The following is a 19090-nucleotide window of genomic DNA, read 5'->3' as shown; positions in this document are numbered from 1 at the left end:
TGACCAATTGAAGAATACTTAGTTCTTCACAAGCCCCCCCTTTTTTTGGGCCATGTAAGATAGTTTTGAACTTCTATTTCACCCCACACATAATTTTCACCTTACAAACTAAATGAATGAATGAATGACATATTTTAATAACGTCCACAAGGCCAAAGCAACCTAAGGGACCACCTAGAGAAGCACACCACCAGAGAGGGCAAGAGGACCCTAAGTCTTCTAAAACTGCTTCTTTAGTTCTATTCTTCTACAATGAATGTTCATTAAATTTGTTGACTTGTTCAGCTGTGTTTCTTCAAAAATAGAATCCCAATTGTCGGTTGCTAGGATATCGCCATAGTTGGAGTGAATGTCAATGTACACCGGGCAATCCATGATAAAATTACGTTCTATCTCCACCACTCCTATGTTGCAAAATAAACATATTCTTTCCTCCCATTCTTCTTTTGGTAGTGTCCACCTACCCGTTTGACACCTCAAGTGATGAGAACCCATTCTCAGTTGAGCTATGAGAATTTTTGCTTTCCAATTGATATTTGCTCCTATGTATGCTTTTTCCTCGTGCTCCCTCTTTGGATTAAATTCTCTGATATAATAATCTTTTTTACGTCCTTCTTGTTTTGACCATATTAGACTCTGAACTTTTCATTCATATACTTTTTTATTTCCTCATTGTTTAATAATCAAACTATGGCAGCAACCTCTAATGAAAAAGTGCCCATAGTGAACAAGATCTCTCGTAAGGCACTCTGGTTTTAATCTTGAGATTACAAATGATTAAATATTTTTGGATTTTTTCCATTTGTCTTGTTTTTTATCTTCCATATTGCTACCCCAAATCTCACATCCGTAAAAAATCACCGGATATATGTTTATTTAACTTTAACTTATATCTTTAACTTCTATTTTTAGCCGACAGATTCTCGTGCCGGGAAAACAATTTTCAGGCAGATGAAGCGTTCCTCGCTACAAGCCGGGTTAACAGCTTTCAGGCAGATGAAACATTCCTCGCGCTACTCCTGCCAAAATCTTGTCTCGACTTCAAGAATACGTAGCTCGAAACCCTGGTATTTTATATTTACTTGTCTGTTATTGTCAATGGATCGAAGCTGGAGCTGTGGGCAGAGTGGCTTTGCTTAATTTCATTTGAAAAAAACAAAATCTGCTTTCGTAGGGTTTTCTAATATTTTTTCTTGAAATGCATCTTGTTTTATCTCGTCGGCAGCAGTGAAAAAGCAACAGTTTTTGAAGCATCTTGAAGTAAGGCACTTGCCATGGTTTCCTTGATTTTTTTTTCCAATATGTACGCGGTCATATCATTTTTTGTTGCGTCTTATTTCTTTCGAAAATGATTCTTTTGTTATATTTATTAAATAAATGGCTTGGCTATGTAGTTTTTGTATGGCTGTTTTCATATATGATGCATACTGTTGGATCCATGCTGGATCCTGTTTGGTTCTGTATGCGGAGATATTTCTACCCTTGAATAAATTCTATATTTATTTGGTGGTTTTAAACTATTTTTCATTTTGTTTTCCTTATTCTCGAGGTTATTTTTGTGATATAATTATATAGTATTGAATGGATACCAGCTACTGCTGAGGCTGTAAATGCAAATTTACAATGGTTGTCAAAGCTATTTTCACATAAAGTTAATGGCGGGGTTTGGACAGTCTTAAAATTTTAAACTTATCACATTTTTCTTTACCAATTTTATACAGTGTGCAGCATATTTCTTCACTGTTTTGTGCCATTCTTCTGGCTGTTGTACTTTAAAGGCCAAAAGTGACAAGGCGAGGGATTGGCGTGACACAAAGTGACTAAAAATTTAAATGATTGTGTTGAGTAAGGAACAAATAGCTTGGTTTTTCAGATGGATACATCCTCTGACATGATTAGTTACATGGTTAGGACTCAGCGATACACTCAGGTATCAATATACTTTTGCTATTATTATATTTGATTTTAAGTCACTTGTCCATGTTACTTCAACAAAACTGGGATTCCACATTTGAGAAATTATCTTTGCAGACAAATACAGCTGGCATTTTGCGATTGCATCAACTTAGAATGATTTATCCTTTTAGAAGTAACTCTAGACGTAATTGTGTTTGCTAGGTCTATCCTTAAAGAATCAGGTTTCTGTAACTAAAACGAAGAATTCTATCTCTGAAAATTTGATTCTAGTCTCTTTTATATGCAAAAAGTTGCATAGTTCGACATTTGTCTGTTCTGGTCCCTAATCATCCATATTTCTTCTCATAGAGTTGTTTTCCATTGCAAGGCCAACGCACAGTCCCCTATAATCTGCTTTTTATGCACTCCTTAAAGGTTTTAACAATTTTTCACATAGAAAGGTCTACAACACTGTTTATTTTTGATGTCATTTAGCACAAGTAATGTTTACAAGCCTCAGCTTCTTCAGTCTTATCTTGACTGATTAGTTCTAATGGAGAAATAATCAATATAATATATTCTGCGTCAAGCATATTTTCCTAAACTTCCATACTTTGGCATCCATGCAACCATCAGTCGTTGGCCTTTGTGTGTTGATTTTTGTTTTTCAGTGTAGCTTGGAAGGGGAAGTTGCTTTAAAGCAACTCAAGTTCGATGTTAAGCAACAACTTTAGTTTTTATTATTTAAATAGGATAATTATGAGTTTGTGAGGTTTCATAAAGCAAGAGTGATTTCATGTGTTTTAAAGCCAAAGAAAGCAAGGGAAGTTTCTTTCCTCGCTTGCTAAGTAAAGTAGCTGGACTCTATATATGTAAAGTTGCTGTAGCACACTCTATTGTATTTGGAAGAGAAAGTTTGCTGTTAGGCCGAATAGAAGATCCAACAGTTGCAGGTTTTTTCCTAAGCTGGGGTTTCTTGGGTATATCTGTGTTATTGTCTATGTGTGTTTGGCTTCTACTATTTTGCTTTCGCTATTTAGTTTCAATTAATTAATCCAGAGTATTAATTGTTATAAATCAGATAGAGCTTCTTTTAGTGAATTTATTGTGCAATTGATCTGTAACTGGGTTATAAGAAATTAACATGGTAACAAAGCTCTAAACTCTGAATACAAAGCTAAGATTTGTGGCGCAGATTTCAGAAGAAAAAAAAGACTTTTTTTTTGTCTCTAGGTTTTCTTGTGGCTATGGCTACCAGTCTTTGATATGAGGACAAAGTCGAGGGTACGTCTAACTTCTTGTAGTTGAAGATTCGAATTACATCTATTCTCAAGGAGAATAGGTTGTGGATCCATGCTAGTACAACAATGACTCCACTTGCGAATGATCTTGTTGCTTTGGATTTGCATGAGGTCAAGGAGGCCAAAGCTCAAAGAATCATTCTTGACAGAGTAAGAGATATATTAATTCCTCATCTATCAGGGAAAATCACTGCCAAGGAGATGTGGGATATGCTCACAAGACTCTATCAAAGCGACTACTAGAGTCGTAAGATGATGCTCAAGGACAAATTGCATAATACCAAGATGTCTAAAGGTGAGAGTGTGACCTCTTGTTTGTCAAAGTTGACACAAGTCAGAGATGAGTTGGCTGCTATTGGAGAGACAAGTGCTGAAGATGAGTTGGTACGTATAGCCTTAAATGGTTTTTCGAAGCACTGGGAAGTTTTTGTCAAGTGCGTGGTTGGTAGAGATTGACTACCTAATTGGGCAAGACTTTGGGATGATTTTGTTCAACAGGAAATCCACGAAGGTGCTAATCGAGGAGACTAGACAAAGAATGGTCAAGATGAAGAAAATCTTGCTCTTGCAAGCAAGGGTAAGAAGAAGTCTAATAAAGGGCAAATAGAAGGTTCTTCTTCTAAGAGTGGGCTGAGGAAATATCTGAGTAGGATAAAATGTTTTTGCTGCCATCAAATGGGTCACTATGCCAGTCGATGTCACTATGCCAGTCGATGTCCGAATAGGAATAAGAAAAATAAGGACAACTAGAACCAAGTTGTTGCTACAGCCGAGGTGGAGGAGTTTGCATCATGATTTGAGAATGAGTTTTCACTCATCGTTTGTCTCTCAAGCTCAGTTGTCAACAGGGTTTGGTATATTGACAGTGGGGCTTTTTGCCACATGATGGGAGTCAGAGATTGTTTCACCAAGTTGGAGGAGAAGAAGGTGGATTTCTTTATTGAACTTGGTGACAATGCCAAGTACCATGCAATTAGTATTGGCACTGTTAAGTTTCAAAGGGAGTGTGGCAAACCCTTGTTGGTGGAGGATGTGTTGTATGTTCCTGACATGACAAAGAATTTAATTTTAGTTTCTACTTTGGAAGACAAGGGTTACATTGTAACGTTTGAAAGGAGAAAAGTTTATATTCGTCCCAAGGATTCCAAAGTTGCAAAAGTGATTGGAGTTGGACATTGCAACTTGTTTCGGTTATAGTTTGAGACTGCACAAGCATTGGTAAGCAATTGTAAAGGGCCAGGGAATTGTGGCAAAGGAGGATGGCTCATCTTCACCATGGAGCACTTAATGTGCTCAATGAAATAGTGACGGGGCTGCCTGAGATGAAGACAAAAAAGTACAAGGTATGTAGGGGTTGTGCTCTTGCGAAATATGCCAAGACCAATTTTCCAATAGTAGTTATAGTAGATCTGAAGGGATTTTGGATTTCGTACACTCATATGTGTGTGGGCCTATGTCAACAAGATCCTTAAATGAGTATGAGTATTATGTTACTTTCATTGATGATTTCTCCAAGAAGACATGGATATATTTCATGAAGAACAAGGATGAGGTCTTTGGTAAATTCAAAGAGTTTAAGGCTCTTATGGAAAACCAGACAGGAACAAAGATCAAGATACTGAGGTCTGATAATGGAGGCGAGTATACCTTGAATGCCTTCAAAGACTTTTGTACTCAGGAAGGTATCAAGAAAGAGTTGACAGTTACATACAACCCTCAACAAAATGGGGTTGCTGAGCAGAAGAACATGGTTATAGTTGGAGCAGCCAAGATCATGCTTCATGATTAGGACTTGCCTTGGTTCCTAAGGGCAAAAGCTTGCAATACAGCTATATATTTGTAGAATAGGAGTCCTCACAAAGTGTTGGGGAAATTTACTCCAAAAGAGGCGTTTAGTGGTAAGAAACCAGATATGGGCCATATTCGCATTTTTGGATGCCTTGTGTATTGTCATGTTCCTGTGGAGAAAAGAACAAAGTTAGAACCAACTGCAAAGAAGGGTATCCTTGTTGGGTATAGTGAAACTTCTAAGGCTTATCGGGTTTACATTCCTTTCCTAAGGAAAATAGTTGTTTGTAGAGATGTAAGATTTGTGTAACAAACGGATTTCATAACAAAATAAAGGCAAACTAGAAAGAGTTTTCCCCAACTACTTATTGAACAATTTATAATGAATTCCTTTTTATGAGACAATAACTACTTTTAACTACGAACGATTAACTGAAATAATAAGGCTCAACTAAAATAACTATAACAATGATCCACTGAAATAATTGTAACAATGATCAACTGTAATAACTATAATAATGATTAACTGAAATAATCATGATAACGTTCAACTGAAATAACTGTAACATTGATCAATTGTAATAACTGAAATAACGATTAACCAGAAATAACGATTTACCTACATATATGTAAAGTAATTGCATAACATGAAAAAGAAAGAACATATAAGAAATATTTGGTGAATCTTTATTTGGTTGTGCAAGCCTTGACTTTCGGTAAGAGGAGAAGCATTGACGTAGGCTTCACCTCGCAACCTCAAACCATATTTATCCCCACACAATCTATTGAATAGAAAGGCCCTCCCTACCCTGGGATTATGCTTGGGATACTTTTAGTCCAGCCACCTGAGCATTCCGGTGTTTAGAATGTTCGCACAGTTATGGATGGATATGTCTGAATAATTGGCTCTACTGACATCAAGTGATCGTAGATGGAAAACATGCCTAAAAAATGACTTTGGCCAAGGTTTTCTAATGGGTTTAATGACCTGATCACCATCGCTTGAATTGACAATAGGGGAACAATAATATGGACGAGCATGAGCTATTAAATGAAATTAATTTAGGTTTATTGTATCATGTCTGACTTTTATTTCCACATCATTGCAGATTCCATCTCACCTCTTCACCTTTTCCATGGCTATACAACCGATGAGTCCTAGGTGCTCGAATCTCAGAGCAATCTGCTCTGTCCGTTGATCCTCAACTGATTCACGAATATTATATGTTTCTAGCTTATCACAATCTGTGATTTGAAGAACGTTTTCTTAAAGACTTGCAGAAAAATATCATTTGATTGTGACTTTCAGTGGCATAAATAAATTATGATATCATAACATGGTTACTTGGCTTTTATTTGCCATAAACAACTCTAATTTAGAGAAGGTCTAACCTATGATATTAAGCAAGATGATTTGCATCAAGATATAAACTGTAGCTTACTGCTAAATAGATCGGAATGCTGTAACAACTGATAAAGAAAACATATTGCAATGCTTGGATTTTGAATAACCACAACTTGGTATAATCTGGAAAAAGAATGGAGTTCTGCTAGATGCTAACAATTCGCCTCACTCTTTATCGAAGAGATCTTGAATGCTAATTCCCAGTATGATTATTGTTCACGATTTCAGCAGAACATCAGAATAACAGGGAAATCGTGGAAGGGAAATAATGTAATGGTTACTAAGTGGTATACTGCAGAGATATTGAGTGCTATGAAAACTGTGGTCGGGTATAATGAAAGAAGTCGGGGTGATAAACAAGGAAGTCGGGTGATGAAAAATCATGTCTTTTGCCTCTCTCGACTTCATAATATAAGGAGGTTATATGTCTCTTTGGCTTCCAAGAAGCCGTAACATAAAAAAAAGACTTGGCTCTTGGACGCCAAATAATTATGCCAAGTGTTCATTCGGTTTCTAGCAAGAAAAATGAATAAATATGGAAAAAGATTTGAAGGTTATAAATCGAGAATAATTATAGTTTATATCTGTATACTTGCACGTAGACATACTTACGAGGTGGCATCATATTATTATAAAAAATAATATCATGTTGTCACTTTATTCTTATATCTGTGTACGTACATAAGTATACATTATAATAATGTGGTGGAAAGATCAATCAAAAACCTTTTGAGGTAAGTATTATTTTTAATTAAATTAATTTATGTTTTAGAATGTTTATTTAATAGCTCATGCGGGTCCGTCAATTGTATCTTGAGGTTCAAGTTGCTAGGTCCTTACCAAGACAATTTAAGGTCATACCTGTCAACTTGATAATTGGACTAAGCTAGTATACCGTTCCGTTGATCCCGTTTAGCAATGCTTTCTCCCTTCATCTTCTCCTACAATCACCTGTGCAATATTTCCACGATAATAACAAGTTCCATAATAATTTCATAATAACATTTAGTATAGATAAAGAATTTAATAATTAACCATAATTCCAAGATCAAGCAACTGCTAAACATCACATGACAAATAATGGATAATGACCATCTTCATTAAATAGTTAACATAATGAATACAACAGATATAAATAACTACCTTCTTCACATGACTATGAAAGAAAAATCCGTTCAATCTAATGGCTATAAATATATTAAAATTAGGTCAAAATTTGGGATGTAATAGTTTGAGGAGGAAGCTCTTTAGAAGTCTAGTAGCTTGATGAATGAGGAGGAGCAATCATCCACAGTTGAGGTAGCACAAATTCCTCAAACTTCAGTCACTCAAGCTGGAGAGGAAGACAAGCAAACCGAACAGGATGATCAGGAGGCTCAAAGGAATCCTTAGACTCATCCCTATTACAGAGAAGAGAAAAAATAGGGCAACTGAGAAAACTTTGAGAGAGACTCAGGAATATGTGGGTGATCCACAAGATTCAATTAGACAGAGAAAGGCTCCCAAATGTTATTTTGATTATGTAGCACTCATGAGTGAATTAATTGAAGTAGCTTTCAAGAGGCGTCCAAGCACCAAGTTTGGAAGGATGCTATGGTGGAAGAGTAGTCTTCCATAATGAAGAATAGCGTGTGGGAAATAGTACCACGACCAAAAGAGAAGTCTGTGGTGGGCTCGAGATGGCTGTATAAGATTATGTGGTAGTGTGGAAAAGTTCAAAACTCGTTTTGTGGCTAAGGGGTTTTCTCAAAAGGAAGCAATTGACTATGAAGAGGCATTTTCTCTGGTAGTTAGGTACTCTTCCATAAGAGCTATAATTTCTGTGGCCACACAGATGGGGTGGAAGATTCACCAAATGGATGTTGAAATTGTATTTCTCAATGGAGTAATTGAGGAAGAAATTTACATTAACCAGCCTGAAGGATTTGAAGCACATGGGAGGGATTCTCATGTTTGCAGGTTGGAAAGAGCACTATATGGACTCATGCAAGCTCCTAGGGCATGGTATTCACGTATTGACAGTTACTTGCATAGTGTGGGCTTCATCAAAAGTGAGAGTGTGGGCTTCATCAAAAGTGAGGCAGATTCAAACCTGTATTATGTTTAGGTGATGAATGAACTTCTCGTACTGTTATTATATGTTGATGACTTATTTCTTACAGGGGCAGAGGAGCTCATATCACACTGCAAGCGAGATCTTGCAGGAGAGTTTGAGATGAAGGATTTGGGGTTGATGCACTACTTTTTGGGATTGGAGTTGTGGCAGAAAGAGGGAGAGATTTTCCTTGGACAGGGGAAATACTTAATTAATATCTTGAAACGATTTAGGATGGAGAATTGTAAGCCCATGTCAACACCACTTATGACAAATTGGAGAAAGATTGATACTTCTAGATCAGAAGCAGTGGACCCTACTTTATACAGACAATTGATAGTCTCTCTTATGTATTTGGAACACTAGGCTAGACATTTGTTTTGCAGTGAACTCTCTCAGTTAGTTTATGGTGGAACCTAAACGTGTGCACTAGATAGTTGCAAAGCATGTTTTGAGATATCTCCGAGGCATAGTTGATTTTGGGCTGAAATATGTTCAACAGGATGGAGTGAAGCTTGAGGGGTTTACTGATGCAGATTGGGCAGGGAGGACAGTTGACAAGAAGAGCACTTCAGGTTGTAGTTTCAGTTTGGGACCAGGAGTTGTCTCTTGGTACAACAGGAAACAAAAGTCAGTTGCACAAAGTTCTGCAGAGGCTGAGTATATGGCCTGCCAGTATGGCTACATGTGAGGCTATTTGGCTTGGTAAACTTCTAATTTGGCTCTTTGATCAGAAGCTAGATACCACAATCATTTACTGTGATAATCGAAGTTGCATCAAACTTTCTGAGAATCCAGTGTTTCATAACAAGTCCAAGCACATTGAGATCAGGTATCACTCATCAGAGATTGTGTGGAGAAGGGGATAGTGAAACTTCGGTACATTCCTACAAAAGAAAAGATAGCAGACATCCTGACAAAGGCTTTGGTGAAGAATAAGTTTGTATTCTTCAGGGATAAGTTGGGTGTCGTACATAACACCTTCCTCACTAAGAGGGAGTGTTGATTTTTGTTTTTCTGTGTAGCTTGGAAGGCGAAGTTGCTTTAAAGCAAATTCGAGTTGGATGTTTAGCAACAAGTTTAGTTTTTATTCTTAAATAGGATGAGTTTGTGAGGTTGCATAAGCAAGAGTGATTTTATGTGTTTTAAAGCCAAAGAAAGCAAGGAAAGTTTCTTTCCTTGCTAAGTAAAGCAGCTGGGCTCTATAAATGTAAAGTTGCTGTTGCAAACTCTATTGTATTCTGGAAGAGAAGGTTTGCTGTTAGGCTGAATAGAAGATCCGACAGTTGCAGGTTTTTCCCCAAGCTGGGGTTTCCTGGATTATCTGTGTTATTGTCTATGTGTGTTTGGCTTCTGTTATTTAGTTTCAGTTAATTAAACCAGAGTATTAATTGTTATAAATCAGATAGAGCTTCTTTCTGTGAATTTATTCTGCAATTGATCTATAACTAGTTTATAAGAAATTAACATTGTGCTCGTTAGTTAATAGAAAATATGAAACTTGTTCTATACTTTTTTTCATTCAGATCATTAATTGCATCAATGGAGAGGCATTCTTGTTAGTCGATGATTAGTCTTTATGAATATTCCCCCAAAAAACTATTTTCATTCCTTCAAAAACACTTTGGATGGCTAACCCTGCAAGCACTAGGTAAATTAGCTTATCCATTTCCACATATCTTTGGAGATGATGGACAGCCCTCAAATTTATTTCAAAGTTTTTTTTGCTTTTCTCAGAAATTTGAAAAAGAACTTTACTTTTAACAAGTGTTTCCTTTCTAGTTTGGTGTACTCCCTCAGTTGTGCTCTAGGTGTGATAATCTGCCAGCATTTGGAGAAATCATGAAAGCAATATGATACCTTGAGTAGAATTTTTGTTTTGAATGGCTGCAAAATACCATTGGTAACTATCATATATTGCAAACCATAGGGCCCTGGTGGGGGTAAGAGATTGAAAGAAACGTCATTTAATTCTGTCCCAACTTTCTCCTTTCCTTCCCAATTCAGATATTGCACCCATATTCTCTGCTTATATGTTGAATGTATAGATTTCTGGTTTATACAAAGTCTTTGTATTTTCTTTAGACAATTTCTTGCAGATTTCTTTGCAAGGCAACACATAAAATATATGAGCACCAGCATACATGAGCAGGAATAAGAGTGCTTTTCCTTATTAAGAATACTATCTCAGAAATTACAGAGAAAATTTCTGGTTTCCTGAGCTTGGTATAAGTTACTGCAAATTGAGATTATGTGTGCACGGAAAAGAACCTGAGTCCTATATAATTTCTAATACTTGAGCACTCAGATATAAATCGCTGCAGAGTTGTGTGTTCGCTGCAGTAGCTCACTTTGCATCCATCACACTTCTTTTTTAGAATTTCTTCCTAAAAGGTTAGTGCCGGTTTGAATAGATGGCTCACACAATGACATTTCTGCAATCTGGGTTTGTTTATAATGTTAAATTTTTTTAAGTAGAATATTGTGCACCTTCTTATAATAGATTTGTTTCGAATTGGAGCAGAAGAAAGTATAAGAATGATTCTCATGCTCATGGCGATCTTCTCCTAAAAGAAGAAGAAAGTATAAGAATGAAAGACCCTTTATCAACTATTAAGGAAGCAATTGTGATTTTTTATATTTTTTAAAAATAAAGATTTTTTGTAATTATAATTTTTCAAGGATAACAAGCAATACATGTATAGGGTTTTCCAGTTTTGATTGTTGATTGAAGAGTCAGGGGTGCCAAAGCATTTTAGATCAAGGAAAATTTAGAAAGTGAAAATAAAAAACATATTATATTATTAATTTATTTGTAATGGTGAAATTTGCTACTTCTTTTATTTAGTTTTATGTTTATTTTAAGGGAATGTTTTGATATGTATATTCTGAAATAGTTTCATAAAAGACCTATTTCTGTGCACATTTGACCTAATTTCTTTGCCCTCTTGCTCTCTTGTCCACTCTATTATTCCGCACACAAATTGAATTTTACTTTCTAACATGTTAGTATACATATAGTTCTCTATCAGTGTAACCATTGCATGTACTTCAGGTGCTAAGTGCTAGTTTAAAACTAGTTGTGAAGCACATATTTCTTATATGAAGCATGCCTCTGTCTTAGAAGAACAACTTTCACTATTGTTATCATATTTATTTTTTTTAATTTGCAGGTTGGGGAGCTAAGGAATGGCTAGCATTTACAATTTGTTTATCATAAATAAATCCGGTGGCCTCATCTTCTGCAAGGTAGATTTAATGTCTTAAGAGAGCCCTTTTCTGCATATTTGGTTTTTTCATTTTACATTTAAAAGCAACTTGCTTTTATGTATGTTGTATTAGTTGACTTGAGGTTTAAAGTCTTCAAAAATGCGGGTTCTTTCCAACTTTTGAGTCTGAGATTTTGGTTGAGATTCCTCTCCACAAGTAGTTGAATCCAGATTCAATGTTGTAGATAGTTACATGATCACAACCATCTATGATCCTCTTCATGACATGCCAGACTATAATTGAAAATCAAGGCTGTCTTCTTATGCATAGTTTGAAAGAGCAAAATGGATTCAATCTACTGAAAATTGAAATCTTTAAAATATCATCTGTTATTTCTTCCGTAATTTGCCTTCTCCCTGAAAATATAGATCAGAAAAATTCTTATACATATTCTATAATTAAGATCAATGGCTTTGGTCTTCAAGTTAGCCTACTGCATCATGATTTTCTTGATGAATACTTAATACTGTCTCAGCAGCACCGATCATATGTATTCTCTTTCTTTGGAGACTTGTCAAATAGGTTTTTATCAAAAGGGAGTCTTAATCCTTTTTAGGTGTGCTTTTCCCTTCCTAGGATCATCCAGCAACTATTAGCATTGATCCATACAATTAGTCATGCAACTTTACCATCTTTAAATCTTTATGCACAACTTCCATTTCTCAGTCAGAGTTCCACATCTTTAAATTATTTCTTTGTGTGGTACAATCAAAGCTGGCAATTGTTGGCTGATAGTAGCCTTGCTGTCCCCCACTTTTTTTTAAAATGTGACATCATATACTCAGCAACTAATCTTCCTGCCATTTACCTGTGCTATGACGGCCTTGCAGTGTCTCAATCTTGAAGGTCTCATTGTCATAACAAGCAGTAGTTAGCGTAGAATCTGAATTGCTTAGCCACAAAATCTAAGTACAGGCATTATTTTGGCTAAATCTACACCTTTAATATTGAAAATAAGATGAGGACAAATTTCAGTAGAATCTAGATAAATTAAAAATTACCTTACTGCTTCTTTTCAATATTTCTTACTTCGCTATATATACTTCTGCACCATATCCCACATCATAACATATTGAGCTTTGTATACTGGTCGGATCATTTCTACATTTATGATTTAACTAAAGATAGTCAATCTCCTGCAAATATTTCTATAATTGTGAATGCCTTTACCATTTATATGATCTAGTTCACTGTAGCCTTGTCAGACTGCATGCTAGATAAATCAAGAAAAGTGCATTATGGTTTTTGCTTGTGCTTGGTCATACTTAGCAAGCATATACTCTTCCCTCTCTCTCTCTCTCCCTCTCCCTACACACACATGCATAACAACTTGTATATTTAGGAGTTGTTATAGAAGTCTCCTATAATATAGGATATGAAAACCCATAAATATGTAATGCTTTACAAATGAAAATGGTGCGACTGTCGAACTTCTGTGTATAACCTTTTGCAAATTATATAATTCTGCACAAATCTCTGACATAATTACCCTCTGATGGAAATTATTTTACCCAAAGCAAATTGTAAAAGTTTCAAATCACCTTACCTTGTTTGTGTGCCCAAGTCCGTTTGGACAATTTGGAAGCCCAGCAACTCTATTGCATTTCTTTTCCTTTGGATGAAATTTGCCATTTAGGTGACGACATGCCCTTGAGAATCTTCCTTTACCCTGCTTTGTTTTTTGGACTGCTTGGTAACTGATTCTTGTATGAGAGAAGAAAGAGCACTGATGTTCAAGGGTGTTTCTGGCAAAAATTTCCTTTTTGTTGTTTTGCCATAACTTTCTCATTTGGACTCCGCTTTTTTTGGTAGGTAATAGCTTAATCTATTCATAATTATTAAAGATTTACATGAAATGTAAAATTATGAAAGTTTGCAACTGGATTCAAGCAGTCCTGAAACTACCCATTAACCCACTTCTGCATTTATCCACATGATTTTCATTACGTTTCTGGCCATCAATAGCCATAGCATCTAAAAAAGCACCCTTTGACTATTGTGAGTCGAGGCCCCTGCTACCAAAATACACTCTCCTTAGATTCATTACTGCACAAAAGACATACGAAATCAACAGAAAAAGGAGACATAGACACTACATTCCAGGGTTTGAAGGACCAAGGCCCGTGGCTTGTTGGAACCTCCCTCCTTGCCTGATCCCTTCTTGCTGCCACCTATCCCTTGTGTTGGTGTCGCTCCTCAGGTTCCTCGCATCGACCACCACCTTGTCCAACATTCCTCCTTCGTCCACTTAGTCGATTTCTTGGCCCATTCCTTCACCCGCGTTGCGCTTCCTCCCCACCACCTTGTGGTACCCTTTAATAGTTTGTAACTTGGTGTGTGGGGGCAGTTTTGTCAAGGGTCTCCTTGTCCAGACTAGAATTGATGACTCACTCCTAGTCCTCTGTGTATTGACACATTACCTTCCACATATTCTTTACCTTGGTTTTCCTTGCAACTTTGTTTTTCGCAGCATGATAGAATAAGAAAGGATGGAGGTGCATGGGGTACCTTGGAACATGAATCCATATCCCTTTGTGCGTGTGGAATTCGATCTCCAACTGTGCCACTCAAATAAATGTCTCAATATTCTTCCTTCATTCTTCTTGCAAACACCTCACCATGACTCTATGGACCATGTCCACATTATTGAATTCAAGTCCCCATGCGTAGATTAGAGAGAAAATGTTGGTGTTGATCGATCATTTGTATTTAGCTTGGAACTCAATCCCCAACAACCCACGCACCATCATGAGGAAGAAGGGGTCATTAATAGTAAACATATTTTTGAGCCTCTCATAAACTTCACCCCAAAATGCCATATGCTACTTTGTAGCATCAAGATTGAAACTTGTCTCCATTGTTTACTTGCTCTGTGAGTTGCCCTCTTTAGTGCAAAAAGAAAGCTATTGAAGGCTTTTTGTGGACGCCAAATGTGTTATTTTTCTAATAGTGCTCGTTTAACAACAAACAATGTTATGCCCTCCCAACCACAGAGAATACATGGGTATCTCCCTTGAGCATTGCTTTTTCTCAATGATGTAGATTGTGTGTATTATTTCATTGCCAAGAGAGAAAGATTTAATCTTCCTTTATATCTATTGGCAGTGCCCCTTCACCAAGGTGTTGTCTTGTATTTTGTCACCACAAGATGTAGGTAATAGTATGGAACTTTTTAAACTTAGTTTTGCATTTCTTTGAGATAACTCATTATTTAATTGGCCAACATTAATCAACCAATTGACCCCAATTTGCATAATGAATCTTTTTACTGAAGGCTTTCGTCAAGTTCTTTTCGTTTTTCATTTTATTAAGCCTATGCTTGCTTTTTGAAGCCTTCAAAGTCCTTATTTGCATTTTCGAGTGTGCGTTTAGTTGCTTTTAGTCCTTTTGTTTCGTCCAATGTCTTGCATTCAATTTTCCCTTTGATTCGGTGCATCTTAGGGCATAATCGGACTTGGTAGTTAAAAGATATCATCATTTAAGTGCCCAAAAAGTGGACTCTCCAGGGACAATTGTATATTTAAAATATCAATGCTATAATTTAATGTTGACATTCACTTTTTGAAAAATATAACATAAATTGACTTTATGTTATGTTTTTAAGTAACTTTATCACTTAAATTTATAACTTGAGTGACTATAGTGCACTTTATGTTATATTTTCATGTGGAGTTTCTTTTTAATTTTTCACTTAAGTAACTTTATCACTATATAGTTCTAATTTAATGTTGAGTTTTACTTTATGTTTTAGTTTAAAACATCTAAGTTAAATATTACTTTTTGAATAGTATTTGCATATAGTGTAAATATGTTATTTGATCCCTTCAAGTAATATTAACTCAAAAATAGTGGGGCTTCTTGCCTGTAGTGCTTACAACCAAGGGTTAATAAAATTTTTATTTTTCAAAAATTGAAATGGCGCCTGCGTCCGTTTTGCAACCCTTGCCTACATCCACGGCTCACTCTGCTTCTAGTCTTGTTCTCATTTCGGCTTCCTCTGCGGCCGTTGCTATTTCGATTGGGGGACCCGAGTCGATTTTTGCCCATGAGTCTGACTTCCGCGGCTCTGCCCATGCAGGGGTCCATTTTGCTCTTCCTAATTCGTCCATTGGGGATGTGTTACGACCGATTAGTGGTCTCTCCACGGTGTCTCTGTCTCATGGTGCCGACAGATCTGCAATATCTTACGCTGATGTTGCCGCTTATGAGGCAAGCATTAGAGGGCAGCCTGTATGTTCGGGGTTTCGCAATGCTATGCCAGTTACAGTTAGTAACTTGATAATGATAGATTTAGAGCCAGATTTTGTTAATGAGGTCTTTGGTTATGTGGATGATCTCTCCTCCAATGCTGCTATCTTTCGCTTTAAGGGTTTCTGGCCCTCTCTGCCAGAGTTGCATGCCTGGATCTCCCGTGTTTGGAAGCCATTCATTTTAGGTACAACTCAGATATACCTTGTTACAAGGGGTTTTTTCATTGTGAAATTTGAATCTATTGAAGACAGAAATGCCATCCTGCACCGTGGTTTCTCATGGGCGGAGAAGTTTTCCTTAATGGCCAAACCTTGGTATAAGGAGTTTGACCCATCGACTAAATCTTTTAATAAGATCCCTCTGTGGGTCAGGTTACCGAATCTCCCCTTTCACCTTTGGGTGGATTCTGTCTTGGAGGCGGTGGGGGAAGCCCTTGGGGGCTTCTTGTTGGTAGATACTGCATCTTCCAATGTGTTTAGGACGACGTATGCCCGTATCATGGTTGAGATCGACGTCTCCAAGGGACTCCCTGAAATGATTAAGTTGAAATCTCTGCATGGCCCTTGTAAACAACCTCTTGATTATGAGGGCATCCTTTTCCGATGCAAGATATGCCACAAGACCGGCCACCTTGCTACCCGTTGCTCTTCTAAAAAATCTAGACCAAGGAAGTCTCCTTCTTGTGGAAGGGGGTTTCAGATGATCACTACACGGTTCAGAAAGATTCTTTTGTTGGGAATGGTGACTCTTCTCAGGACACTGGTGGCGGACTCGACTGTTGTTTCTGATGGCACGACTGTCCCTTCGGTTGTGACATCTTCTGTCTCTGGCGATTCGACTATTGTCCCACCTACGGCTTCGTCTTTGGATATTGTTGCCCCATCTCTAGAGGTTATTGATCGTTCTTTTGCTGCGGTCCGTTCCCTGACTGCGGGGGTTTTAAGGGATGGTTGTGGTGTTGTTGACTTTGCTTGGCAAAAGGCAGCTGGTTTGGTGGAGGATGGATGGACCACAGTTAAAGGAAAAAAGGTCAAGCCCTCTACTTCTTTTGATATGGCTTTACGTTCTCAAAAGTTGGGACCGAAAGGGAAAGCTTGAGTTGTGGTTGTCCCTTTCATTGGTTTTCTTGGCTCTTTTGTCCTGTTGTTTCTTTGCTGTCTGACATGGTAAGGGACTTATTGTCTATTCCTCTTTTTAACCATGGGGCTTCCAGTGCTCGTTCAAAACCTGTTTGTGTGGCTGATGAGTTTTGTATTATCTGTGATGCCACCTCGGTTATTGTGTCTTGCTGGGTGACCTGTTTCACATTTGGCCTGTAGTTTTCTATGGTTTGGGCTTCTTTGAAAATTTTATGATTTGTAAAGGGTTTCAGGCTCCCTTCAAAACCTGTTTTCCTTAATAAAAAAAAATATTAACTCAAAAATCAATTAGACATATGCTAAATTGATCACTTAAGTTGTGCAAACTCAATAACATGTCTTTTTACATGTTTACATGCAAATGCACTTATACAGTCCGATTTTGGCTTGACTAGAGCATATTTTAAATATGTAATGGACTTCCAGGAGTTCGATTTACATGAAAACTCCTTTTTACATGCAAAAGATATCATATGTAATAGCACTTGGAGAGTGCGATTGTCTCTAGGAAGCCAAGTTGTGGATTTGGGCAAATAAAAAAGTGTATTTTTAAATATGTAATGGGCCTTCAAGACCATGATTTGCATGTAAATGGCTTTTTCCAGTCAACATGTAATATGTAATGGGCCTTGGAGAGTGCAATTTTGCACCACAAACACATGTAATGACATCCGAAGACCCCTTTTTTGCACTTTAAAGAGAAAAAGGCATAAGGCATAACATGTATTGCATATTTTAAATATGTAATGAGGCTGGGAGAGTGCGATTTGCATCTCCAGCCTACATATATGTTCATTTTAAATATGTAATCTCATCCCTAGAATCCGACTTGGCTTGCTAAGCCAAAAATTTGACATTCTAAGGCCAAATAACATATGTTATTGCATGTTTGGGGTCTAACTATGCATTTGAATGCATGCAAATGATATTGGAGACCACGTCTTTGCTGTTTTTCTTCAAAAACAACTCATGCATTGACATCTAAAGGGCACGTTTTGATCAAAAATGCCCAAAAATTTGGATATCCAGCCCATGCGTTTGCATTTGGAGGAGGCGTTTTGAAGTTTGAATGCAAGATTGGCATTTTTTTTTGATGGAGGGTTTAGACCTACGAGGCACGAGGCTTGTGAGCTACCAACTAGCTAAGGCCACCACTGAAATGATTTAGGAACCCAATACAAGTCCACTCGTGCCTAAAACCTCTTCAGCTTGGAGCCAAGGATTGAGGGGCATCCATGTAGTCAAAATCACCTGAGGCATGATCCCAATCTCATCTCTTATGGTGTTGGAGCCTTTCACTCAGCAAGATTAGATCCCTGGTGGGCTCTTTGTGAGACATTCAACTTCACCAGTAGACCAAGGGCCCATTGACGGATTGGCATTTGAAGATCATGTTTTTAAGTAAGAACATCAAAAACAACTCATGCTTGTGCATTTGGAGGGCAAGATTAGATCCCTGGTGGGCTCTTTGTGAGACATTCAACTTCACCAGTAGACCAAGGGCCCATTGACGGATTGGCATTTGAAGATCATGTTTTTAAGTAAGAACATCAAAAACAACTCATGCTTGTGCATTTGGAGGGCACCTTTTTTTTTCCAAAAATGTCCAATTACATGTATTATGCAAAAATGTTTTGCATCTCAAGCGTTTGCTATCTTGTATTTTTCTTTCTACATGAAAAACCGCCTAAGTATATGACCATGGAGATGCCCATAAGCATGAGTTGTTGCATGCATTTGCACTTGAGGAACTCGATTTTGGAGATGACTTGTTCATTGCAACTTCGCTTTCCTCCTATTTTAGCTCATTGAGCTCCAAGTAAGTAGAAGGTTTCAACTTTGCCTGCATTTCTTACTTGTTTTGCTACAATATTGCATTGTTTGGCTCTTTTTTTTCCATTTGTTGAAATACAACTCTTTTTTTTTGCATTTTGTCTTTAAATAA

The 19090-nt window shown here is 37.2% G+C and overlaps 2 protein-coding genes across 7 annotated transcripts in view; both read left to right on the top strand.

The window, feature by feature from the left end:
* The first annotated feature begins 900 nt into the window (after nucleotides 1–900).
* Nucleotides 901–19090, top strand: part of LOC149542513 (uncharacterized) — a 47762-nt gene continuing 29572 nt past the window's right edge. Inside the window, exons 1-3 of one of the 6 annotated variants that reach the window (XM_089797449.1) lie at nucleotides 901–1067; nucleotides 1226–1260; nucleotides 11659–11734. Coding sequence is in view for 4 of the 6 variants with exons in the window: in XM_089797448.1 (XP_089653574.1) it covers nucleotides 11675–11734 (60 nt within the window). In the remaining 2 variants the exon portion in view is untranslated. Of the gene's footprint in view, nucleotides 1068–1225; nucleotides 1261–1721; nucleotides 1931–11658; nucleotides 11735–19090 lie in introns of all 6 variants that reach the window. The other 5 variants (XM_089797448.1, XM_089797447.1, XM_089797446.1 and 2 more) reach the window with 5 other exon arrangements.
* LOC149542514 (uncharacterized) lies at nucleotides 4457–8851 on the top strand. Its single transcript, XM_089795733.1, has 6 exons — nucleotides 4457–4540; nucleotides 4717–4947; nucleotides 5041–5238; nucleotides 6619–6719; nucleotides 8350–8441; nucleotides 8553–8851. The coding sequence occupies exons 1-6, from the start codon at nucleotides 4457–4459 to the stop codon at nucleotides 8849–8851; spliced, it is 1005 nt and encodes a 334-aa protein (XP_089651859.1).

This window comes from Cupressus sempervirens, chromosome 8, assembly GCF_028749045.1.
Source record: "Cupressus sempervirens isolate cs-2001-9-10 chromosome 8, ASM2874904v1, whole genome shotgun sequence".
Lineage (NCBI taxonomy): Eukaryota > Viridiplantae > Streptophyta > Pinopsida > Cupressales > Cupressaceae > Cupressus > Cupressus sempervirens.
Note: the sequence above shows the minus strand (reverse complement) of the source record. Positions and strands in the feature narration are given on the sequence as shown.

Excerpts from the sequence above, each read along its gene's own strand:
- LOC149542514 (XM_089795733.1), top strand. The coding sequence starts at position 4,457 with ATGGCTCATCTTCACCATGGAGCACTTAATGTGCTCAATGAAATAGTG. Across the intron at positions 4,948-5,040 it reads TTGCTGAGCAGAAGAACATG|AATAGGAGTCCTCACAAAGT; the intron begins GTTATAGTTGGA and ends ATATATTTGTAG. Across the intron at positions 8,442-8,552 it reads TAGTGTGGGCTTCATCAAAA|GGGCAGAGGAGCTCATATCA; the intron begins GTGAGAGTGTGG and ends TATTTCTTACAG.